The sequence below is a fragment of the Schistocerca gregaria genome, chromosome 3 (assembly GCF_023897955.1).
Source record: "Schistocerca gregaria isolate iqSchGreg1 chromosome 3, iqSchGreg1.2, whole genome shotgun sequence".
NCBI classification, from domain to species: domain Eukaryota; kingdom Metazoa; phylum Arthropoda; class Insecta; order Orthoptera; family Acrididae; genus Schistocerca; species Schistocerca gregaria.
The window spans coordinates 158,898,868-158,925,644 of NC_064922.1; the positions used below are offsets into that span (position 1 = coordinate 158,898,868).

A 26,777-nucleotide genomic window follows, 5' to 3' on the forward strand; every position below is an offset into this window, starting at 1 on the left:
TTCAGTTTTTTTATGTGAAAAAATCTTAAAGCTTTTTAAATAAAACAAACATTATTAAAATTTTAAATCTTTATTCTTCATGTCTATGTATTTATTTCTCAATATAGTCACCCTAGTGATGAAGACATTTCTCCCAGTAAGAGACCATATATGTGGTGTAGAAACCTGTGTCCAGAGACCAGTTTATTCATACCATCATTGTAGACTATTTTAACTTGTTGATGGAGCCACAACATCACCTCTGCTTGCATCACTTCATCACTAATAAAGTGAAGTCCTTGAAGGAGTTTTTTAAGTTTTGGAAACAGATGAAAATCTGATGGGGCCAAGTAGGGCCTGTATGGAGCATGAACGATAACAGTGAACCCAAGACATCAGATTGCTGCAGAAGTCACAGTGCATCATGTGTGGTCTGGCATTATCACGGTGAAGGAGAGGGCACTTCATGTGTGGATGAACTCTTCAAATTTGTAACTCAATTACAGCATGCTGTTTCTCACATACCAACATAGCTACATTATACACGGTCATGTTACAGACTACAATTCAGCGATTTCTAGCAGCAGAGGCTGCAAATATGGAGACATGAAGAATAAAGACGTGGAATGTTAATAACATTTCTTTTTTAACACTTTAAGAGTTTTCATATAAAAAATTCAGAGACAGTGCCTTTTAGCACACCCTCGTAAATGAGGTGTGTCCAGACAACTGCCCTCTGATGTTTCTGTCTCATGTACGCAGTTCGGAAGATGAAGAGGATATTTTCACAGTCACAGTCTCCCAAAAACAGTGATACACTCACAATCTTTTGCAGTGCCAGGGCTCCAATTGGTGCACTGTTAGGATAAATATCAAAGTATAACACATTCTCAATGCAGCAACTTATAGTGAAGAACTAAAATGGCACAATATGAGTGATATACCAGAAATTTCTCTCAACATCCTTATTTTTATGAACTTAGTTGTACTTCTTCAGTTTTTGAACCATACCTCAGAACATTTTTAATGGTTGTTTCTTTGATATCTTCTATCAACCCTGTTAGTTCATGACCTATGCCTTTAATTTGTATAAAATAAAAGTAGTATTAAAAATAAGATCACCTTCATGTGAATTAATTGCTAGATAGAGCATACCTCATCTGTAGTTTTTGAATAAAAAAGGAGTTGTTCTCAGTTCAGTATTTTATTTCTTTTTCCATATGCATAACCACATATTAGTTTCCATTTTGAATGAAAATAATAAAAATAAACAACAATATATATGAAGGAAGTGAGTCTGTCTGAGCTGTTGAATACAAGTTTAGTACTCTGTCAAGTTGTCCAGCCACTTAGGTAGGAGCAGTACATATTTTTGAAGATGTCACTAAATACCACGCAAACAGAATATGTTGCAAGCAACTGGACACTTATGACAATTTTTGCCTCAGTTATTCAAACTGAACAGAGAGCTAATGTGTGTAAATGTTTGGCATCATGCCTAATAAATGCTGTGTGGAGGTATGACAGGCTGTCTGTTATACATTATCCTATGATTTATGTCTTATTTCAGAACACTTAGAAGAACAGGAAATGGCTCTAATCATCACATTATGTATATCCTTGTTCAAGAAAGAATACTGCATAACTGGCAGATTATCAATACTGCATTTTTCAGTCAGCTGATATCCTTGACTCTCAGCACATCTACTCTTACCACTAGAATATGATTTTTTTTTAATTATTTGCAAATAAAAGAAACTGAAACAATACCGCATATGTGACACAGGGGAAAAATATGTGGAAATACCGCGTAAGTGCAAAAGAATGAAATACTGCATAACTAGATTTTTTGGATGTAGGAAACAATTCTGCATAAATTCAAAAGTGCCCACAGCCACAGCACATTGTTATTGCTTACTACTTGCCTTCCAGTGTTCAAAAGTGGTTCTTTGGTTCTGCCTTCAGTTCATAAAAATGGCAGCATTTTACAAGGTGATCTCTTTAGTAAGGAAGAAATTGTTGCTCAGCTGAACTTAGCATATGAAAGTGGAGAATTCTTCTTGGGAGTGATTGATAGTGGTAAGAACATTGTTTTGTTATTTACCTCACATTAACAGCAGTCTGCTAAAACTCTAAAATTTAGTAGTTCCACAACTGCTTTATTTTAATGCCACACTTCACTTATTGTGCACTTCAGTCCTTTTGCTAAAGATGTTTTGAATACCCACTTGATTATAGGTCCTCACATAAACCCAGAACAAACAACAGGCAAGAGCTGTATTAACATTGGTCTTTGGTATTATTAAGTTGGTGTACAAACATTTCTTGTCTAGAAACCTTGCTGACTGCATCCAAGAATGCTCAAAATGATACAGCAGTCACAGTTGCCACTGGAGATGACTGTACTTCTTCACATTTATTTCTACATGATGGTCTTGATTTCTTACCAGACAATTCAGATAACTTATTTGAAGTTGACCGAAGCAAGGATGTTGAAAGTCGAGGCCAAGAATTTTGTGGTGGCCTAAGCAGTGGCAGAAAGAAATCTGAAGCCTGCCCTGAAGATTGAAAGAAATATGCCAACAAAACTCTGAGGATGCATGGACAAGCAAATATAGGATATAAAAAAAGTCAAAATGACAAAATTACTCATAATAGTCCAAGAAAGGTACAAAAATTAGATCTGATGTGTACATCAAAGATGTGTCAGAAAGCCATTCAAAGGAAGTGTCATCAAATTTCTGCTGGTGACAGACAGGCAATTTCTAACACTTTCTGGGTAACGATGTCATGGGATCAGAGGAACACTTACATAATTAATCTCGTGTACATAATTCCAACCAAACACCCAGGGAAGACCACTGGTGAATCTAGGAGAAAAGACATACTGGTTTATTGTGTGAGAAATGATGTGGGGGAACATTAGGTATAAAAAAAAATATTCCTCAATACTCTTGGCATCAAACAATGGTCAATGAGATATTGGATGGATAATTCCACACCTGGGATGAGCTCTGATTCAGAATCATCATGTTCCTGAATAAAACAAAAAGAAGAAGAAAGATGAGAAAAGCTTCACAAAAGAATTCCTGGACTGTCTTCTGAAACTGCAAGAAGTTGCAGAAAGATCTAGATAAGATTCAAAAATGGTTCAAATGGCTCTGAGCACTATGGGACTTAACATCTGTGGTTATCAGTCCCCAATAACTTAGAACTACTTAAACCTAACTACCTAAGGACATCACACACATCCATGCCCGAGGCAGGATTCGAACCTGCGACCATAGCAGTCTCGCGGTTCTCGACTGATTGCCTAGAACCGCAAGACCATCTAGATAAGAAAGCGGAAGCTTTGAACAGTCTACACCATGAACTTACAGGCTGTGAAATTAGCACCACTTTTATAGGAAAGTGCAGTTTATTATACAACAAAATTCTGTGTCCATAACTTTACAGTGTATAATTTAAAAGTCATGATTGTGCAGTATGTTACTGGTTTGATGAAACACAAGGGGAATTGCTTGCATCAAGTTTTGCCTTGTGTATTGTGGGCACACTGTCCAAAACTGTTAAGGAAAGTCCCACCCCAGTCATTTCGTATTAACACTCTTTTAAGATTAGCAGTTGTTTCGGGAGTATTGATTACGCAAACGTTTTTGGAGAATGGTCACACTCAGATGAAATGTGACTCAGTTCACAGTTCCACCAAGTGCATGCTCAAAGCACATTATGTTACACTTCCAAGCCAATATGCCTTAATATCTAAAGATACAAGAAGAAAGCCATAACATTACGAAGTCTATTAACTAGATTACTGCTTTTCCATTAACTATGCTGAGAAACATTTGTGGCTGTATGACTCAATTAGGTGTGGAATAGCTGCAAAGAATGAGACAACAGTTTGGAACCTGAGGGTAATACAGTACCATCCAAACTGTATTATTTAGTCCACCTCCATAGCGTAGTGCAGCAGTAGCATTACTGCCTACCATGCAAGGGGGCCTGGGTTCAATTACTGGCAGGGACTGGGTGTTGTGTGTCCTTCATCATCTTAATTTTCATCATCATTGACACACAAGTTGCCGAAGTGTCATCAACTAAAAGGACTTGCAATATGGCCACTGAACCCTGAAGGGGGTATACCAGCCAATAAATGCCATATGATCATTTCATTTTTTCATTTGTATTATTTAGTACAAGTGCACTTTCAAATAAGTGTGGCAAGAAATACCAAGATGTCTGAGAAAAATTTCCGAAAACGTTTACTTTACGAAACTGAACAAATAAAGACGGAAAATCAAGAAAGTGAGATGGGATCATTTCCAACAACTTAAAGCCATTGTTCCTGGGGATTGTCATTGCTATTATGACAACATTACTTGCAAATGATCATCTTGGACCTAACTGTTTCAGGAGTGACAGTGCAGTGTGGTTCTTTGTTCAGTAGTTTTTTCTTGAAGAAATCTACAGACATTATAACACCTATATGAACCGTCTGTGTATTTGAAGTTGTTTCTGTGAAGTCTTTCAAAAGTGATGTTGTTGCTGTTTTTTCAGCACAAAAAACAATGTAAAAACAGTAAGTCATACTGGAGACTGACAAGCAAATACCACGTAAATAACATTCCTCTTCCAAAAATACCGAGACAATTCCACATATATGCCGCAATTAAGCTTTCTAACGAGTATTTTCTTTGTTTCACTTTCTGTTACAACCAAGAATATAATTGTAGTGCAACAATGCAAAGTTTGTGTCCTTATGGAACATATCAAGTATTCTACAAAGTTTTTAATGTCTCCTGTAAAATTCATGTTTTGCTACATATGCAGTATTGTTTCTTCACCGACAATATGCTCCTGATGTTGAAAAGGGCATGATGCTTCAAACATGTCACACTTGATGAAATACTGAAGGATAATTAAATGGTTAGTAGAGTCACTTGTTCACAACATAGGTGTGGTACCACAGAATTGATCCTATTAACAAAAAAGCATGGCAATTTGATGTGCTGTATATCTCTGCTGTCTCCATTTTATAATTGATGTGGTTATGTTCTAGAATTTTTAGTCTCTTAAAGCAAAGAAACCCGCCTCCATAGGATAAATTTATTAACTGATTACAATCCACAGCTACAGAAATGCCTCCCTCATGGAGCACACCCGGCGGAGGGCAACCAACAATGTCAACTGAAGAGTGGATGTCATCAACATCTATTTCTAGCACTGAAATAACTGACAGTGGTCATCATAGCACACAAGACTCAGGTGGTGAAGTTACGTCTGTATCACCGGCTATTACAACTACAAACAGACCTGCCCATCCAGGGACATCATCATCTCCTCCTCCTCCTCCTTCTCAAGGAGAATTTAAGGTGGTCTGTTATTTCACAAATTGGGCTTGGTATAGGTAAGGAAACACATTGTTTATTTAATAATTAATAAAATAACTGAATTTTATAGGAACAATAAGAAACATGACAGAAACTCAAGGCTATGGACAGCTATACTTAGAAATTTTGTTGGTTGGATGTATAATTAGCAAATAAATGAGTAGATAAGTTAGAGCTCAGTGGTGCCTTGTGATTTATTCATCTCATAACATATATCATTTGATTAGAGTATAGGAGACATATCAAAATATGGTTAATATAATTTCTCTGATATAAAACTATACTTAATAAGATGGAGTAGTATTTAAAAACTAATTTAACTTTTTGTGAAAAAATGTGTTTACATATTTACATAACAAGACAATTTATAAACTACATCCTGCTCAAATATACAGTTCATCATCACGAAATCTTCAACTAGAGTAAAAGAATTACTGAAGCAAAGTATCATGTAGCTTTTTTTTCAGTGACTCTAGGTTCATACTCAGGATATTCTTGGCTTTTAGTTGTAGATTTTCATTCCCGTATGCTGGAGAATAGCCTTTTCTGAGACTCCACCAGAAATTTATTGATGCCCCTGAAAGTGGTTTTAAGTTTTGCTACAAACTTACTACTCGGCTCCTGATTTTCTTTTAGCAATACAGTTTTAATCAATATCTATATTGGGTTGCTTTGTGAGACAGTGTCAGGGGGGAACATGGATTTTAGCAACTGAATTTACTCAGTATTCTTTGCCTTCCTTTGGTATTTGTTCATGGTGCAGCTCCCGTATGGCATGCATACACTGGGGCATCTCCTTGAGCTCCTCACTGCAGTTAGTTACATGGGTCAAATATGGCCACCTAAGCACTTATTCTGAAGTCATTTGTAATGGGTTTCTGGGTTATATTTTTCCATCAGGCGCTCTTCATCTTGAGTCTTACCACTCAAACTTACCTTTTTCATGCTTCGCACATGCAGTTCTCTCATACTACTGGATAAATCTGTAATTTTTCTACGTGGTCGGCTGTAGTTTTGTTGTACACAATTAGGGTATGTTCTACTGATGATTTACAGCCTTAATAGCCTTTCTACTGATAATTAATTTAGTTTAGTGTCCTACTTAGTCTTCTAGAACCTGAAGATGGGATTAGGGTCGTGAAATGTGGTTAGTATACAGGTTTTTATCCAAATTGCAGCTGCAACAGATTTTACTCACCATGAACAATCATAGGAAATTATTTTAAGAAAGTTTTGTATTTTCGGTAGAATTTATACAGCTTTGCTCATTGTCTCTTTAATATTTTCTTGAGAAATACCATTGGGTAAATAATTATGTTTTCATACTTTTCCTGTCAAAAACTGAAATTCTACTTGCACTGCACAGTTAAAGGTGTTGTGTCTGTCCTCTATTTATAACCCCATTTGACATTTTTCATAATTTTGAAAACTTGTATAATAGGAGTGCATCACTCAAGATTAATGACATTTCTTCAGATTTGGAATTTTACATAAATATTCTTCTTGTTATCGCCAGGTTGCATATTTGAAGGTACCCTTCTATGCTACCATTAACTAATATGTTTCAGCAGTTACGTCTTTACCAAATAATTTCAAGTAACTGGTAATGAAATGTGGCTGACAGGAACAGCAGAAAAATACATTACATTTCCTTGTTTTTGGATTACTCATGTGGGAGAAAAGTGCAAGATAAGAACAGAAATGAAAACATTAAACACTATGCAGAAAGAGAGAACCCATTCAGAAATATGCTGTCAGTGGGATGAGGTATACAAATGAAGAAGGAAGTAAAACTGGAATACAAAAGATGAGATTCCAATGAAGGAGTAATAACAAGGAACTGCAGACAGCCAGTGACTCATAGATAAGATGATATTAGAAGGAAATCACATGTTTTGGTTGTAAACAAATTTAAACTTAAAAATGTTGAAAAATAGAGTGTACAATGGGAGAAGAAAGTACAAGAAGGGTTAGAGGAAGAGGAAGAACTTCTAGATGATTTCATTCTTCTTTTGCTGTATCCTCCAACTAATATAGGTGAATGTGAGTGCACTGAGTGAAGTGCTGCTGTGTGTGTGTGTGTGTGTGTGTGTGTGTGTGTGTGTGTGTGTGTGTGTGTGTGCTTAAATTGGCTGCCAACTGTATCAGCATGGTCCAGCCACTGTAGGCTGCCTGTGGGAGATGTGCGCATGGCACGGTTTCTGCCACGACATCTGCCGGCAATTCATGTGTATAAATCTGTGGAGCAGTGCTGACTGCCTCTCTCTGTGTTCTGCCAGTTGTACCGCTCACATCTGTTGTTTTGTGTCATTATATGTGGATTCATGAGAGGCTTAATTTCTTTATTGTTCATAGGTTTAAGAATAAAGCCATACTTGTGTTACTTGGGTTGGTTTTATGTGTTACTTGGTTATTACATGTTTCTTGCCTTTTAGTCCTGACCTTTGAAACCACAAGACACAGAAGACAAATATTCATGACCATTTCCTTAGTGTCTTTGCCATCTATGGTACATATTTTCCAGTTTTGTAGTGGTGAGCAGTTGCTATTATTCAGCCCTAAACTGTATGTAGGAGCAAAGACAAAAATTTTTTTAGGTGATCATTTCAGAAAACATCCCACTGATGACCTGTGCTAACAGCAGCATCAAGTACATTTTCATAGTTTCTGGTAATAACAGTCTTTCCTTGTCATGAAATAGTGACCATACACTCTGTCATGTTATTTTATTCAATGTTTGTAGACTGCATTACTGTGTACAAAACTACATTGTGATGTTATTTTTCTTCCTTTCAGGCAAGGTGTTGGCAAGTACCTTCCAAATGAAATAGATCCTGATCTCTGCACCCATATAGTTTATGGGTTTGCAGTACTGAATGGAGATCGACTGACCATAAAACCACATGATACATGGGCAGACTATGACAACAGTAACTATTTGGCTTATGTTATTGCACTGCATGCAACACATTCTTCATTTATTTGGACTTATGGTGCAAACCCAGATACGAAAATCATGTATATTTCCTGTTTCAGAATTCTATGAGAAGGTCACAGAATATAAGAAAAAAGGCATCAAAGTGCTTGTAGCTATTGGGGGATGGAATGACTCTGCTGGAGACAAGTACAGTAGGTTGGTGAATAGTCCTGGTGCCAGAAGGAGGTTTATAGAGGACGTAATAGATTTTATTGAACAAAATAACTTTGATGGTCTTGATCTAGATTGGGAATATCCAAAGTGTTGGCAGGTTGGTATTTAACATTTAAATTTTTTTCTTTCTTCATACAGTTAATTGTAAGGTTAACTTCTGGAAAACTTGAAATAAAACATTTGTAAGTGGAGATACTGACAAAGTCAGTGCACAGTTTACTTAAATGAGTGATTTTGAGTGATTCCTGCTTCTTGTACCTTTCCAGTAGACACAGCAGTACCCTGTGTTCATAAGGAAGGACAATTTTTGATTGAGTCGTCTATTAATCTTATTGTAGGCTTACGTATAGAGACAATGCCTACTGCATAATCTTGCCACTTTCTAACTCAACAGCCACTTCCCTATCCTTTTTGAAAACTGCGTCTGACATATGGAGTAATAATGGCATGGTATCTCAGCCTAATAACACTTAATTGCTTCTGTAGAAGATGATCTACCACCTGTAGCTACTTGCCCACTTTTCTGTCATTTGTGCACACCATTCTTGATTTGTGAGGCATTTCTTTTTCACAATTTTGACAAAAGTTCATGAATTCTCTTGTCCTCATTACACATCATATGCATTCCCTTTTATTTTTTAACAATAGTGTGTTATGTGGCCTTGTAATTCACATGAGAAACACTTTACATCTATAATGTCTCTAGATATATTTACAGCGTCATTTGCATGATCAATTTTCCTTGCAGAACTATTTCTGATTCTTGCAATGAAAGCAATGCAATTCTCCTTTGTAATTCTGTCACCACAGCTGTATGTAACCCAATCCTCTACTCCTCACGATTGTCTGCATTCTGCTGTTACTCAAGGCCTAGGTGAAACAGAGTTTACCTACAGAGTCGGCTAGCATTATAACACCTAAGCTTTCCATTCTGTTTTTCTATTAGTAGAGAGTATTTTTAGAAAACCATAATATGGAAAGTATAGAGTGCCTTGAATTGAGAAATACCCTCCCCACTATTTACAATGTATATAAACTACCTAGTAGAAAGTGTCGGAAGCTCTTTAAGGCTGTCTGCAGATTATGTATTTGTCTATAAGAAAGTAGCAATGCCACAAGACAATATTAATTTGCAGAATGACATAAAGGGAACAGATGAGAAATGCAGGTTCTGGCAGTTGGCTCTGTATGTAAATAAATGTAACATATTGCACATACATAGGAAAAGAGATCCACTACTGTAAAACTACACTATTGATGACAAATTGCTACCATAACATATTTAAGGGTAACTATCCAGAGTGACCACATAAAGCAGGCAACAGGAAAAGGAGATGACAGACTGAGATTCATAGGAAGAATTTAATAAAATGCAAACCATCCACAAAATAATTGGTTTACAAGACACTTGTTTGGCCAATTTTTGAGTATTGTTCATCAGTCTGAGACCTTACCGGTAGGACTGATAGAACAGATAGAGAAGTTCCACTGAAGAGTGGTACATTTTATCATGGTATCATTTAGTTGGCATGAGAGGTTTACAGATAAACTCAATGAACTCCAGTGGCAGGCACTACAATAGAGGTTTTGAGCATCATGGAGAGGTTTACTACTGAAATTTCAAGATAGTACTTTCTGGGGAGAGTTAGATGGTGTATTACTTCCTGCCACATACATCTTGCAAAATGACTGATGAGAAAATCTGAGAAATTATAGCTGATACAGAGAGGCCTACTCACATTTTTCCATGTGCCACTCACAAGTGGAACAGTGAAAGGGGGGGGGGGGGGGGGGAGTTAGTGGTACCAGAAGTACCCTCTGCCACATGCCATGACATAGCTTGCAGTACTGAGTACTGATGTAGATGTAGATGTACTGTTCCCAGCCCTCCCACATTGGTTTTCCATCAGGCAACCAACCTACACAGTATCCTTGTCCATCCCTATTTCATACTGCTGTCAACCCCTTGCTAATGGCTAATATCCCTGCAATAGACCTAGATGCAAGAACTATACCTAATGTCTTCACACTATCATCTTCTCCAATCCTGTCAAAGACATCGCCTACCTTATCAAAGGCAGAATAGGGTTACCAGTGAAAGCAATCATGTGGTCTACAAACTTAGCTGCAACCACTGAGCTGCAGTCTATTTGGACATAATTTGCAATCTGTCCCTCTGCATGAATGGTCACCACTGAATGCTTGACAGCCTGTGCCATCTGGATTCTTCCTACCAACACCAGCTTTTATGAATTGTGCAGGTGGGAACTCTCCCTGTAACATATCATTCTTTCCTATAACCCTGCTGACCTCAACGTTCTTTACTCCTTGTCCTCCACCTGCTTATCCCATTCCCTGTTCCCACTCCAGTACTATACATGTCTTCTATCTCATAAACTGCAGGTGCAGTTGCAGTATGGCCTTAGTGTCTGGAGTCAACAGAGGCCATGTCTGTGTGTGTTGTGACTGCATGCCTGTTTTCTACTTCTAATGAGGGACGTAGTCCAAAAGCTCAACATTTCTAGCATTCTTTTTCATTGTGCCTGCCTGTGACTCAGTGCCTCCTCTGTTAAAAAACACAAAAAGCAAAAATGGAAAATCATGTAACACAGTGTACTATCTCCCTGATATGAATCTGAGTGACTAAATATAATCTATCTGATGGGTCAGTATTAGTGAAAACTCAATTATTACACTATTCATATGCCATCAAATATTCTCTATTTCCTTTCTCAAATAGTGGATTTTGTTTTGTAAGCTAGCAGCATTATCATATTTTCATGTGTTTTTGTGACCCATACTGATAGTTTCCATTCTGAGGGTACTTGTTGGCCAAACTATCTCTCACTTTGTGAATTTATCAAGAGCAGACAAGGTTTTTTTTAGTATAATTTATTACTGTCTTGCTATTTTTTCTTTTTATAAGTGTCTGTCTGCTGTTTAATACTTGCATAGACCAAATTTTCACACTACATCAAATTGCTCTTAGTTCCATGTATACTACATACAGCTGTGGTTATCTTAAATTTGTTTCATGATATTTAGAAATTAAGGACATTAATCAGCCTTGCATTAATTGTGTGTAGAAATTATTTGATGATCTGCACTGTCAATATACTGCAGATTTATGTACTGACCAAATATGTTCAGTTAATGATATTTATCAATTGAGGACATCAATCAGCCTTACATTAATTTTGTGTAAAGATATTTGATGATCTGCAGAGTCAATACACTTCAGATTTATGTACTTACCAAATATGTTCAGTTAATTGGGGTCATCTCCGTAGTAGGAGCAATAGGAGTTCTTACACCTTTCCATACATTCCTTCCATTGCTCAAAATGCAGAATCTATGGAAGAGAATGAATGAATCTACATGTGGTTTTCTGTGGAACTACACAGAAGTATTACCAGTTTTATCCTCTACCAAAGCACAAGAACTCGTCTGTATAAACTGTGTGCCCACTGTTCACTTAATTGGCCTACTTTGATGAAACTTGTCACAGAATAAGGAATATGGAATTATTCATAAAATACTGACCCATAGCAGATTGATGTGTGAAGCACAGGAACACATAACAGAAAACAGCACTCATACTAACTATCGAGCTCTAATGTTTTTCTTGGAAAAGCAAACACACTCCCACATACAACCACACAGACACCCAAATGCACACTCCCGTGGTCACGGCAGTTGCCTGAGCTGATTAAGGACAAGGGAGGGGGGGGGGGGGGGGTTATAGAGAAGAATGCAAGGAAGAAAAGACACAGACACAGATCTTTAGACACATGAGTGCATGGTTGCACAATGAGATAAAAAGAGCACAGAGGGTGCACAGTAAAAAGAGATGTAGGAGGAAGCAGGTGAGGAAAAACTGTGGCAGGGGGGGGGGGGGGGGGAGAAAGGAGAGAAAGATGTGGATGAAGAAGGAGTAAGTGAGAAGGGAGAGTAGTTGAAAAGGATGAGAGAGAATGCCAGCATGTTGGGGAGGGGGGGGGGGGGTGAGTGGAAGCGTGAAGGGAGAAGGGCAGTGCACGATCTGGATGGAGAAGGAGTGATATGAATAGAAGAGAGAAGGGAAAAGTTAAGGTCAGGCAGTGGGAACAGTTTAGCAGAGGCTTAGGCCACGAGGGTTGTGAGAGTACAGGAAATATTGAATAGGCAGTTCCGATCTGCATAGTTCAGAGGTACTTGTGCTGGAAGGGAGTATCCAAATGATCCACATAACAAACCAGCTGTTGAAATCATTTTTTTGTGTTGTGGTGCACAGCATGTTTGGGAACTGGATGGTGAAGTTTGTCACAGTTTGGTGATGGCCATTTGTGTGAGTAGACAGTTGGTTACTTGTCATGCCCACATAGAAGCTGTACAGTAATTGCAGCATAGATGATACATAACATGGTTGCTTTCAGATGTGGCCTGCTTTTTATTGGGTAGAAAATGCCTGTAACTGGACTGGGGTAGGAGGTGGTGGGTTTGTTTATGGAACAGGTCTTGCTTGTGGGTTGACCACAATGAAATGACCTATGAGGTGGAGGATGGGGAGTAGTATTGAAATAGGGATGGACAGGGATGTTCTGTGCATTGGGTGGGCAGCAGAACTGTACTGTGGGAGTGCTCATCAGTTAATGATAAACAAGTTTACTGGTATTAGAGGAGCAGATGACATGGGAGATTTGTTTATAGATGAGCTGGGTGGGATAGTTTTTGTAAGTATAGGTTTTGGTAAGGTTATTGGTGTGTATCAACAGCTCCTGATTTCCACCAGAGATGCAGCATCCACAGATGGTGAGGCTATTAGGAAGAGACTTTTTGATGTGGAAGGAAGGACAGGTATCAAAACAGAGGTATGGTTGGAGGTTGGAACGTTTCATATGGACAGACAACTCAACTCATTGAAACACATTCTTTGATGTCGATCTCCACTTCTCAGATGGCTCCATAAATATGTGTGTATCAGGTATACCAACCTATGACAGTGTCTCCAATTTGACAGGTGTCTTCCTTATGGCCTCACCATCCACAGATACCACATCTGCAGTCAAAAGCAGGAATTTTAAAGATATGTTGATAACATTACCACAGAGCCTTTACTGAAGGACAGTATCCCATCCATGCCATCCATAAACAAATCTCCCATGCCATCTGCTCCTCTGACACCAATAAACTGGTTAACCAATCACTGATCGGCACTCCTCTGATCACTCACTATTCACTGTTGCTTTGAAAAGCTCAATGACATCCTCCACCAGGGAATACACGAACTCTCATTGTGTCCTGAGATGAGAGATATCCTACCCAGAATCCTACCCACTTTTGACAAAGTAGTGTTCTGCCACCTACCCAACCTATAGAATATCCATCCCTATCTTAATCCTACTCCCCATTCTGCATCACATTCATTCCCTTGCAGTCAGCCCACTTTCAAAATGTGTCCCATTCTGTAAAGCACCACCTCCTGCAGTCCAGTCACAGGCATTTCCTACCCAATAAAAGGCAAGGGCCATTCTGAAAGCAGCCATGTTATGTATCACAAATGCTGCAATTACTGTACAGCATTCTACTTTGGCATGACAAGTAACCAACTGCGTACTCACATTAATGGCCAGCACCAAACTGTGGCAAACCACAAACTTGATCATCCAGTCACTGAACATGCTACACTCCATAATACGAATGACTACACAAGCCATGAGGATACTCCCTTCCAGCACAAGTTTCCCTGAACTATGCAGATGGGAGTCGTCTCTCCAACATACCTTGTGCTCTCCCAGTCCCCTTGCCTAAATCTCTGCTAAACTTTTTTTCCCTTATCTCTTCTGTCCACACCACTAGTTCTCCATCCAGGTCATTCACTGGTTTCTCTTGCCACCCTTCCTTCCCCTCCCCTTCACCCACTTGCAAGCTCTCTCTCTCTCTCTCTCTCTCTCTCTCTCTCTCTCTCTCTCTGTTTTTGCTACACCCTCTGTACTTGTTTCATCTTGTTGTGTAGTTGCAAAGTCACCTGTCCAAAGACCTGCTCTTTCCCACTACTCCTTCCTTGTGTCCTTCCCTGCCCCCTCCTACCCACCATCAGTTCAGGCAACTACTTTCAATAACTGAGTATAATTAATCATTGTGGCCATGGTAGTATACATTGAGATGTCTCTGTCGAGTGTGTGTGTGAATGTGTGTACTTTTGCTAGAAAAAGAGCTATTGCCTGAAAGCCGGAGTGAATGCTGTTGTCTGTGCTCTGTGCATCAATCCACTGTGTGTGAGTAGTTGCCATTCCTTTATTTTATGTATTGCTTCAGCCAGGAATTTCCATTATTGTAATGAATATGTAACTGTGGTATCTGAAGGAATACTGTGACCAAAATATTATTTCAGTTGAATTTCAAATTTTGGTGTATTTATTGTATTAGATATTTATGTGTTACAGTGACCAGTTCATACTTATTTTGCTTATTACACAACATTAATACATTGCAACATAGTAGCTATAAATTACAATGTAAAAAAAGATTTTACTGTCAAATTTATTTTAGTGGCTGTATTGTATAATATAAATAATTCAAATGTAGTCCACAGAACTGCCTAATGTTAGTGAATTTCATTTAATAGGTAGACTGCAAGAAAGGACCGGATTCAGACAAAGAATCCTTTGCTGCTTTTGTGAGAGAACTGAGGGCAGCATTCAACCCAAAGGGATTGCTGTTGACAGCTGCTGTTTCTCCTAGCAAGGCTGTTGTCGATGCTGGTAATAAGACATTAAATCCTCAATATATTAACACCTTTAGCATCACAACAGGCTTTTAAAACTGTGAGCCAGACAGTGAAGTTACTGATTCAAAGCAGTAAGATTCTAAAAATGGTTAATAAGTGCCTTCTAACCCTGAATTCCAATTTCCAAAATATGCATGCATGGCTCATTAATATAGATCTTTTATCTACAGGCTTCAAGCACAGATTGATTGTTAGGCACAACTTTACATTTAATGCACCAGCAGAACTTGAAATAAAGGCATATTCCACTATTAAGTGAAAACATCATTAATTCTGGAATGATTTAATGATGCTGCATGATATTGAAAGTGATATTTTACTAGGTTTAGTTGCTTTTAACTCATACACATTTCTTATTCTTCCAATAGTCAGTAAATTTAATGTAACATTGTTTTAAGGAATATGTTGCAATTCATGATTGAGCCAATACACCAACCCTGCAATATTTTTTCTCCCCTTTCAGTCCTCTTACATAGATAGTCTTGTGGTACTTGCAACTATTAACTTATACCCTGGAGCAAATTCTATCAAGAAAACTAATAAATTGTAAGATAGAATTGCTGGCCATTACTTACATTCAGGATGTGAAATGTATAGGACTGCCAACAGACACATATAAAAGTAAAAGTGACACACTTCTTAGGTTTTGGAAGTAATAGTTCCTTCCTCAGGGAGGAGTGGGAGATAGGTTGGAGAAGGTAAAAATGAAGGGTAAGTCACTCACCCAAAGATGAGAGGGACCTACCTATAGAGAGGATGAGAGCAGATGAGGGTATTCATCCTCCTCACTCCTCAAGTGTGTGGGACTTGATTGTACAGAGGGACTCCAGAAAGTAAATTGCACTTTATTATGACAGACCAAGTAGCTTTTACTGAATGCTGCACTTCACTTCTAAGTGACACAGTTACATAACACTATTTTTCAGCATAGTCACCAAGTCTCTATTAACAACTGTCAGAATGTTCTATGAACTGTTCGGTTCCTTGAGAATAGAAATCCTCTCATTGGTCAAGTAGCTGTTTGAGAACCACTATGTGAATGTTCTCATCATTAGAAAATCCTCCCATGTTCTTTCAGATTGCCAAAAAGATAGAAATGATAGGGCACAAGATCTTTCCTTCCTTCTGATCAGTATCACCTATGTCTGTGCAGCCTTGGTCAGAATGTCAGTACCGTTTCACTATGTCTGTAAGTGACACTGCAATTTGTCCACATAAAGCCACAATTTCATGGTGAATTGGAGTGCAATTTTGACTTTTGCTCACAAGAGTAATAAACTTCAATATTTTAACCAGGTTCTTCACTTCATTGGAATTTACTTCCTTTGACAATTTCTCTACCTTTAAAGGGGAAGGCACTTTGCAACTGTAAACAACCTCAAAGGGACTCAAACCTGTTATTTCATGTACCTTGTCTTTGTATGACAAAATCACAAATGACAATATAAGATCCCAGTCTTGGTAAGAATTGTTCACATAAGAAGAAAACATCTTAACTATAGTTTTATGAATGTGTTCAACCCTGCCATTACTGTTAGAGTGAAATGGCATAGCTCAACATTTGTTTGTTTTAAGTAGTTGACATACACATACCACAACAATGAGCATAATGTTTGTCCCTTGATCTGTTCCAATGGTCTCTGTACTCTCAAATGATATTACCTTGAATTACGAATGCTTTCAAAATTGTCTCAGTTGGTATATCATCAGTGATTATCGTAATAAGAAAGTGATAACAATTGTCAGTGTCAGATAAAATATATCTGGTATTTTGGTCCATTATGGGGAACAGTCCCACGATATCAAGGGCTGTGATTTCCAAAGGTCCTGCTGCCTCAGGCAAACTCTGAAGAACTATATTAGGTCTTCATCCTTGCCCTCTGTTCGCTCTTCGCATACGGGAGACAGTTTGAATATAAGCTTCTCCATCTTTCTTTTGTTGTGTTTGCTATTAACAGTGTGTGATGCACACTTGCATGGGACCTTTCCCATTACGGCATGCCAATATGCTGTCATAACAATGTTGCAGTATGCACCACCTGCCTTTTTTAATTCCTCAATAAGACATCGACTACTAGCAAGATCTTAATTTTCATTCTCAAAGCATTTGCATTCTGATTTAACTTGCCAGTCTTGTAATTTGATCATGTAGTCATATTCAACAAACTTTAAGGCCATCTCTCAAGCCTGCTGCTGGGATCTTTTAAACTCAGAATCCACTCTAAAGCTGTATGACCTGTAATTGTTGTGAACTGTTATCCATATAGGTCACACTGAAAGTAATAAGTTCCAGAAACAAGCTCCAGAAGTTTCTTTTCTATGGCACTGTAGTTTTACTCAGCTTGATTCAGATGATGTAATGCATAAGCAAATGGTTATTCTTCACCTTCTTGTATTTGACTCAAAATGCAACTGACAGTGACAGTACTAGCACACAATTTGTACAAGCCAAAGCAGGTGATGTAAGAATTTTGTTCAATTTTAATGTGGCACTTTTGCAGTCCATTGACGAAACAAAATGAGTTTCCTTCTTTAGTAATTTCTTGAGAGGTCTTAAGGTGGCTTCATAGTTCTCCATGAAATTTCAACAGTAATTTGTTAACACTAGAAATGATTGCAGTTCTTTTAAGTTTCATTGTGGTGTAAATACATTTGTTTCATCCTTGAAATGCAGGTCTTGTCTTACAACATCTGCTGGAATTATGCGGCCTAGATAGTGTACTTGGGATTGCATGAAACTACACTTTTCTAATTTCAAGTTTGGGTCAGCATTACTAACATGAATTAGCACATTTCTTAATCATTCTTCATGTTCTCTCAACACACTTGAAAAGACAATTATGTCATCTGGGTACACTAGACACATGATCAGCTTTAAGCACTGTGAAAGTAAATTAGCAAAATGTTGAAATGTGGCATGGGCATCTTGATGGCCAAAAGGCATCCTTGGGTAGTTGTAATGCCCAGTAGTGGGCTATGGACCCATTACCTCATCCATCTGAAAGCAACTCAGTCGCACTTGCATGACATTTGTGTAAAGCCTGCATAAAAAGACAATTGCACTGTTGTCACCAACAGTTGTTACTTACCAGCAGTATCTATCTGAGAATGTCGAGCAGCTGCCTTGAAGAAATGTGGGATTTACATGATACAATCACAAGAGCCACATATTCAGCAGATAAGCCAGGAATGTCTTAAGTGCCATACTTGTAGAAATCAATTCATAAAACGAAAAACAAATGATCTGAAAATAAAAGTATTTATGAATCATAGGCAAAATGAAGCGTTATTTCACAATAACTATCATAATGGTTTAACAACAATTAACATTTCAGTAATTCAGAATCAATTATCAGACAGGTCTGTGCAGAAATATTAGTTTATGCTGTTGGGACAAAACCTGTACTTTATTTCGCACAGTTTTTGACAGGACAACGGACAGTAGAAATTTCAATAATGGACTTTAATTTTTTTTGTACTCTATTACATTATTGTGAGGTCACTACTAAGTTTGTATCATTATTGTAGAAATAATAGTGACTCAAAATTAATAAATCATAAGGAAATTTCACTTAAGAAATGTATATAATTATGAGAAAAACTTCTGGCCAGTACTTACAGGCAAAACTGCCAAAAACATGTACAAAACAACACAAAATAAAAATCTTTGTCTTTCTCGTGCTCACAACAGTTGGATACCTCTCATCCTGGAGTCAGAGTGGCTACCCTTCCATTTTAATCTTGCCTAGTCTGTGTCTTCCCAACGAAGGAAGTAATGCTTCCAAAAGCTTTTATATGTGACTATCAGCAATACTAAAATTTTATATCCTGGACAAAAGTACTGTATAATGATTTGGACTCATAATTTTATGCTTTTGCTTGTGTCTTTCTTACTGGTATCAAATCACTTCTGTGAGAACGATTTCCACAGAGAGAATGTTAATTATATCTCTTAATGATTGCAGGTTATGATGTTCCAACACTTTCCCAGAATCTAGACTGGATTGCAGTGATGACATATGATTTTCATGGACAGTGGGATAAGATAACTGGCCATGTGGCTCCAATGTACACACATCCAGAAGATGTTGATGTCACATTCAATGCTGTAAGAATTCATAAAAGTTATAAATAATTCTGTTTAATTGCATCAACATAGGAAAATGATAAAATCATTTAAATTACACAATAGTACACAGTTAAGAGACTAATATGACTTGTGTCTTGAAGTAGTTTTTGGCCAGTATAAGGAAGTATGAAGTGACTAAGTATCTGTTGATGTAGAACTAAACATGATTTATACATGTATACACACTGCCAGGGAGTGAGTGGGAGGAGGGGGGAGGGGGAGTTTGTACACCATTTTAGAGGTTTCTAGTTCATTCAAGGTTTATTTTTGCAACAGTGCATATGGAGTGCATGAAATGATTATAGTTGCAGATCTATAGCATAAGTAGTTCTGAGGTGCCAGGTATCAACCCATGTTGAAACACCCATATTAGTATGTGGTTTATCCTCCACAAGCGGCAATGCAGGCATGACTCTGACATCTAGTTCATCATACAGATGGCAGATACTGTCCTGGGATATATTACATCATGCCTGCTCGGTGTTTTCACATAGTTCTGTAAGAGTTGTTGGTTGACGAGTCACACAATTCACTTCTTGTCCTATCGTATCCAACAGATGTTTGTTGGAGACAAGTCTGGAGATTGTGCTGGACAAGGAAGTTGTTGCACATCTTGCACAGCACAGCAGTCTGGGGACAAGCACTATACTGTTGGAACAACACATCAGCTGCCTGTTGCAAGAATGTCAAAAGAACAGGTCTAACAACATTCTGCATGTATCAAGCACTGGTTAGCGTCCCCTCCAGGAACATTAAATGTGAACAAGATTTATACTTTATTGCATTCCAGACCATAAAGCCTCATGTGGGTCCATTATGTCTTAGATGAATGCACTGTATGAGACAGCTTTCACTGGGTCTACATTGTACATTCAAATAACCATCACTTGCATGCAGGCAGAATCTGCTTTCATTGCTGAAGACCATAGTGTGCCATTCCATCTTCCATGTGGTCCCATGATGTGACCAGTCGAGCTGTGCATGATGTCAGTGGTGTGGCATGAGTGAAAGACAGTTTGTTTTGACACGCCTGGGCTCACAAGCCCTCTTATCAATTCTGTTGTAACTGTATGATCGGCCAGTGCTGCCCTTACAACATGATGATCCTGGTGGGCATCTGTGCTGCATGGATGCCCAGAATCTCATCTACAGGTTTGAGAATGCACACATGACCACTGATACCAGCATCGTTGCAGAGCTGATGCAGCACGTCCAACTTTTGTGGCAACTCTCTGAAAGGACAACCTATCCACTCAGAAGGCTGCAATTTGACCCCTTTCAAACTTACTCAGTTTGCTTCCACAGTTTGACCCTTTCAAACTCGCTCAGTTTGCTGTAGGAAGCATGAGTTTATCTCCGAGCCATGGTTGCCTGCTTGCTTCCCATGTTTCCACAACGGTGAGCCTTCTGTGAGTATTCCCTATTAAAGCATTGACACAGATGGCATTCTGACTGCTATGCTTATGTGCTATGGCGGATGATGTCAAAACATTATCAGTACATCTACTATCCCCCAAGGTGGTACATGCTATCATTGGATCAAAATCAACATTGTGTCCTAAATTTTTTCCTTGCTCTGTATATTTGACACACTAATGTAATACTATTCCAGTAGTCTTCAGTTGTGACTCATTTCTTTCTTTCTTCCCCCATTAGTACTTACCTTCTGCTATAATGAAATAATAGTTACTAACTGTGCAATATCTAGACTTGGTAAATAAGAAGTAGAATTTATTTTACTGGTATCACATAAATTTTCTTCAAAATGCAGTTTCAGTTATCTGTTGGGGAAAAGGATGGAATTAGATTGCTGTACTACATTTGCACTTAACTAGTCAGTACTCTGAAGATAAAGTGAACAATTACCTCAGTGTTCATTTTCTTTACACTGAAGGGAAACTGTAAAGTAAATGAGTAGTTCTGTGTCTGTTTTGTGAGGTGATATTAGGATCTAAAAGGGATTTTTGGTTCTCGTTTATAAAAATGTCCCCTCCTATTGCATGCAATAGTGTATTGTAATGGGAACAGCAATGCAGCAAGTTCTTCAAATAACTATGTGTTAATGCATAAGTTGCTGTACAATCTGCTTTAGTCCCTGCTGGAATACAGTACATTTGTGCTAACAGTTTTGTTTATTATGTATTTTTTCATCTTCTAATACACAGATAAATATATAAACATGGCAGTTTAATTGTACAATTACTTAGTATCACATTAATAAAGACTGTTTCCATTTTTCAGACTGTGTCACCATCTCACAAATTAGTGACGGAGAGCATGAATCAACTTAACTATAATCTCTTTAAGATTCCATTCCCTGTTTCACTGTACAACATTATTTTAATAGACTTTCATAATGAGAAAGTAACTGTTGTTGGTATTTTGGGAATGCCTTTTTCTAATAACAAATTAACATATTATAGGGATATAATAATGTAAAATTTTCGTACAAAAATTGTCTCTTGTTTAATTTTAAATTAATTTACTGTTTTATCCAGCACTGTTCTTTTTTTTTTCAAAATATTAACCAATGCTAATGGGAATAAGCATTAAATGCAGATATCTGTCTGACATTTCTGAAAAACACACTTCAGCATAACTTGTGTTGATATGAGCAGTTCTGTCTCTGTTTCGTGAGATGTCATCGGGATCTAGAAGGTATTTTTGTTTGTTGTTTTAAAAAGTGTTCTTTCTTACTGTTGCACAGCTTTATGTAATGTATAGGAGACAGCACTGTCCCATCAAACACATAGGTTCCATTTTCACATTCTTTAAAGAATACCTCTCCTTACTTATTGTGAAAGTAGAGCATGTGTGTATTTATATATAGCTATGACATGTGTGATTTATTTTTTTCTCCTTATTGGTTCACCCTTCCTAGATTAAACATTCAGATTCTGTAGGTTTATCTTTCAAACCAGAAAGGAAGAAACAACACTTACTACAATAACTATAATACAGATAACACTAACTCCATTCATTATCAATTTGTGTTCTTAATGTATTGAAGCAGCACTTTATTATTTCATAGATACTCTGAAAACATTTTGGCCTTAACTGTAATTTCTCGATCAACATGTACATTTTTCCTTCCAAGATTTATACCTGCCCTCTGACACAATACCACAGATGGTTTTATTTATTTATTTATTTTATTGTGGGAATGAGGATAACCAGTCTCCCACACAATAAAGTACAGAAATCGAAATGACAGACATCTAGTATGTGAAGCGCAAATATTCTGTTAATTAAAAGTTGTGCTTTTTATGTGATATTATCAGAAATTGGCAGAAAATGTAATTATTGTTTTCTTGTTCACAGAATTTTTCAATCCACTACTGGATTCAGAAGGGAGCCAGCCCCAAAAAAATAGTGATGGGAATGCCAATGTATGGACAGTCATTCAGTCTTGCTGACAACTCAGACCATGGCCTGAATGCACCAACATATGGGGGAGGTGAAGCTGGAGAGTCTACAAGAGCACGTGGATTCCTTTCCTATTATGAGGTAAATGAGGGTGAGGTGATGTAGGTAGATTAAGTTTTTGTGTCCTCATACTGATTACCTTGTTACCACAACAAAGAGTTTAACATTCTACTTGGGAGCAGGTAGAAACAAAGTTCATGACCACCTGTACAGAGAGTGATGTAGAGCCTATGCAAATACCATTGGAAATAAACAGACCATTCCTTGGGTCTCTACTGACAGACTTCATAGAATGAGTGACTGACCAGCATTAAAGTTCACAGTACAGTATATGTTTTCATAAAGCAGGATAAATACATCCAGTGAGTAATCAAAATTTGGAACAGTAAACAGACAAGAACAAATTCTGACAGTTTATAAGATTCACTAACTCAGACTTCATAAAAACTAAGAGAGGGAATGTGATTCTGATGGCTGCAGTATTTATTCACAGTGTGAATAGTATGTTGCTAGCAGCTGCACCCACATCACATGCTGATTCCACCCTTCACAGCACTACAGGGCAACTTCTTCATAGGAGAGCCTGAGAAAATTATGAGAAATGACAGACAAGTACAGAACAGATTATAATTTCTGTACATTCGTTAGTAACCACATGTGGGGTAGTTACTATGTTGTAGTAAGAGCACTCCATCACAATAGCAAATGAGGTAGTAATGGTTGGTTGGTTTGTGGGGGTTGAAGGGACCAGACTACAAAGGCCATTGGTCCCTGAGATAGTAATAACAATATGTAGTTGGCCCACAGTGTGGCAGACAACTCTTCAGTTTACTTCTGGACAACTAGAATTGGTATCAACCTTACTATGGGGTGCAAACAGATCATAGTATTCCTATATCTCTGCTTATTGTAGGTCACAGAATATTCCATTCATTCCTAACTCAGGATTACTTACAGTGTTTGTTGCCTTTCCAATATACACTTCAAAATCGTAAATGTAGCCACTTACACCAGCTTGAGCAAATACTTTTATGCCCCATTTGTGTGGCTTTGATTTGATATACTGGCGGAGATATGTATGTGATTTTAGCAGAATAATAAGTTCATCAATGCTGTTGTATCCTTTAACTTTGGTTTTTAGAAAATTGTTCTTTAGTTGATCTAAAAATTGTCTGACCTTGAACAACTTGTCTTGATGAGAGTCATCTCTGGGTAATATATTTGCATTGTTGCTCACATGCAAATACCTCCTCAACTTGTAAAATCGACGGAGTGGCATCATGTCAGCTATCTGACTACACCTTGTCTCATTTACCCAATACATCTTGTAACTCGACACACTCACAATACCACTTAGTAAATGAATGGCAATGAGTAGAGTATAGATTTGTCTGCGTAATTAAATTGTCAATTATAGTCTCATCAATAAAACTTTCAAAATATTTGAGGGTAGAACGTTCTTCACTTGGTGGATCGAAAAACTGCACAGCACACTGAACATCCATAGCCTGCAGATCCTTGCATATCGATGTACAGCTCAGTCGGTTTGAATTTCCTGCTTCTGAAGTTTCAAGCCATACAGATAGGGGAGTCTCATCATCAGTAAGAGCTTCTTCTAAACTGTTCAGTTCAGGTGCTGTCTGTAGAGGCAATACTTGCTGTACTGATGGATCATAGTCACTTTCATCATCCAAAACAATTTCATCATCCGATATTTCAGAGTCATTGCCACGCAGAAGAAGACGAATTTCATCATCCCATAGAGCTTCATATTTTCCATGCTTAACCTATAAAGAAAATATGACGCAAGAATGAAAACTATGAAATATTATATAAGAACAAACACAATTCACTCTTATGATACAAATTCGTTTTTGCATACCTAATACATACTAATGCATCAAAGACTCCAAAAGGCGTCATTAGAAATCACACTATAATAACTCAAAAAAATGTATACATAACTGTACTGTAAACTTACCATATTTCTTTCCCTTGCCCTTGAGGAACTAGGTTCAGTTGGTTCCATAACCAAGAATGTTAGTGTACACAGAATAAAACTAAACACGACAGTTATTGTTCACTCACAAATGCAGTAGTACAACTCATGACACTTCTCTGTTTTGCACTTCAAACAAACAGCGAGTCATGAAAGCAAACACCACTGTCATCTGTTGGACAAACTTAGAACTATGTGAAGTGATGCAAAATGGTATCATTGAAGCACTGGGAAGCTCAAAAAAGCCAGGAATAGTTAATGATGCCATTTGAAATCGCAGATGCAGAAAGGGTTAATTAAGTGATTTGAAATAGTTTAACATATGCCCCATCATCACATTCCTCTGCTTTCTCCACATATTTCACCCAAGGTTTTTATGTTTCATATACTTTTCACTTTACATAATTTGGAATGCATGATGTATTGCATCAAAACTAAAGATGGATAAAAGAGAGAAATTTATGCTAAGGTGGAGGATGCAATTTGGTTATACACCTCAACTTATGTTTGTACATTTGTAAGGAATGCTATTGAAATAAAGCAAGCAGCTGTTCCTGTAACAGACCTATTTTCCAACAAACCCAATGTATTAATAAGGAATGTACAAAGACTATGAAATAAAATTACTACTTCTTCTTGTATCACAGCAGTACCTGAAAAATTAGTAAGTTGTAAAGTACTGTTTTGTTTTTACCATTCACTATTTGCAATGTCATAAAAGTGCCCTTCACAATTCATTTCTGTAACTAGTTTCATAACAAGTATGACAGGTATTCAAATCTACTATAAATATTCTGTTGCAAAGAAAATACTAACAACAAGAATTACTAATATGTTTTTTATTCCAGATTTGCACAAATATCCAGAAGAAGGGCTGGAGGGTTGTGAAAGATCCAGAAGGTCGTATGGGGCCCTATGCATATTTGCGTGATCAATGGGTGTCCTTTGATGACACGTCAATGATTCGTTATAAATCAAACTTCATAAGAAGGATGGGATTAGGTGGTGGCATGATTTGGGCTTTAGACCTGGATGATTTCCGTAATGTGTGTTCTTGTGAGAAATATCCCTTGTTGAAAACAATTAACAGAGTGCTAAGAGGTTACCCAGGCCCTGGCCCTAACTGTGATATTGAGGCCACTGAGAAACCAGGCTCTGAAGGTAAAGCAACAAATTTTACTATAAGCATTTCTTTAGCACTATTTCAATGCATCTGCATGATGTATAACTAGTAATAAACACAGTTTTTGATTTTATTACCTTGCAGCATTCCAAACCACTGTCAGGCTTTCAAGAAAATATATAGGATGCAACAAAACACCTTCACATTAACAGAGTAGGGAGCATCTTGTTGGGTATAATTTACCAAATATCATTAGATTATAGAAATATATCATGCAAAAAAGGCCTCATTGTCATGTACTGTAATAAGCAAATTTATGACAATGAAGTATAATCAACATTGTAGCCACTAGCTGTAAGTTTGCAAGTTATTTAAGATAATCATTTGTGCGTTGGCTTCAGATATCAAAGTTCACATCCCTTCCTGCATGGTAGCCTTTCATGATAGAGCAGCCCCACCACTACTGTGGTTTTGTCCATTCCAGCAGGTGCTGACCAAGTTATTTTGTGCACACTCAGCAGATAGATGAACTTCTGTTATAGTAAATGGATCAGTATCAGTAATACAATATTGGCAATTCCTGGGCATAATACAAATAATGGAAGGATTAAAGGTAAACATTAACTGTAAAGTATTACACTACACAAGCACACCCACATGCAAACCTCCCCCAAACACACACACACACACACACACACACACACACACACACACACACACACACACACACACACACACACACAGTCACATCCAAACAGCATTTAAACAAAATTACTTCTTGGGTGTGAGAGGAACATTATGCAAAAGCTTA

At 37.6% G+C, this 26,777-nt stretch overlaps 1 protein-coding gene across 2 annotated transcripts in view; it reads left to right on the forward strand.

The window, feature by feature from the left end:
* The window catches only part of LOC126354154 (probable chitinase 10), a 256,966-nt gene that overhangs the window by 205,942 nt on the left and 24,247 nt on the right, over nucleotides 1-26,777 (forward strand). For both annotated transcript variants that reach the window (XM_050003569.1, XM_050003570.1), the window contains 7 exons: nucleotides 5,110-5,386; nucleotides 8,166-8,299; nucleotides 8,406-8,617; nucleotides 15,128-15,263; nucleotides 19,255-19,397; nucleotides 22,740-22,925; nucleotides 25,692-26,004. In XM_050003569.1, the coding sequence (XP_049859526.1) occupies nucleotides 5,110-5,386; nucleotides 8,166-8,299; nucleotides 8,406-8,617; nucleotides 15,128-15,263; nucleotides 19,255-19,397; nucleotides 22,740-22,925; nucleotides 25,692-26,004 (1,401 nt within the window). The remainder of the gene's footprint in view (nucleotides 1-5,109; nucleotides 5,387-8,165; nucleotides 8,300-8,405; nucleotides 8,618-15,127; nucleotides 15,264-19,254; nucleotides 19,398-22,739; nucleotides 22,926-25,691; nucleotides 26,005-26,777) is intronic.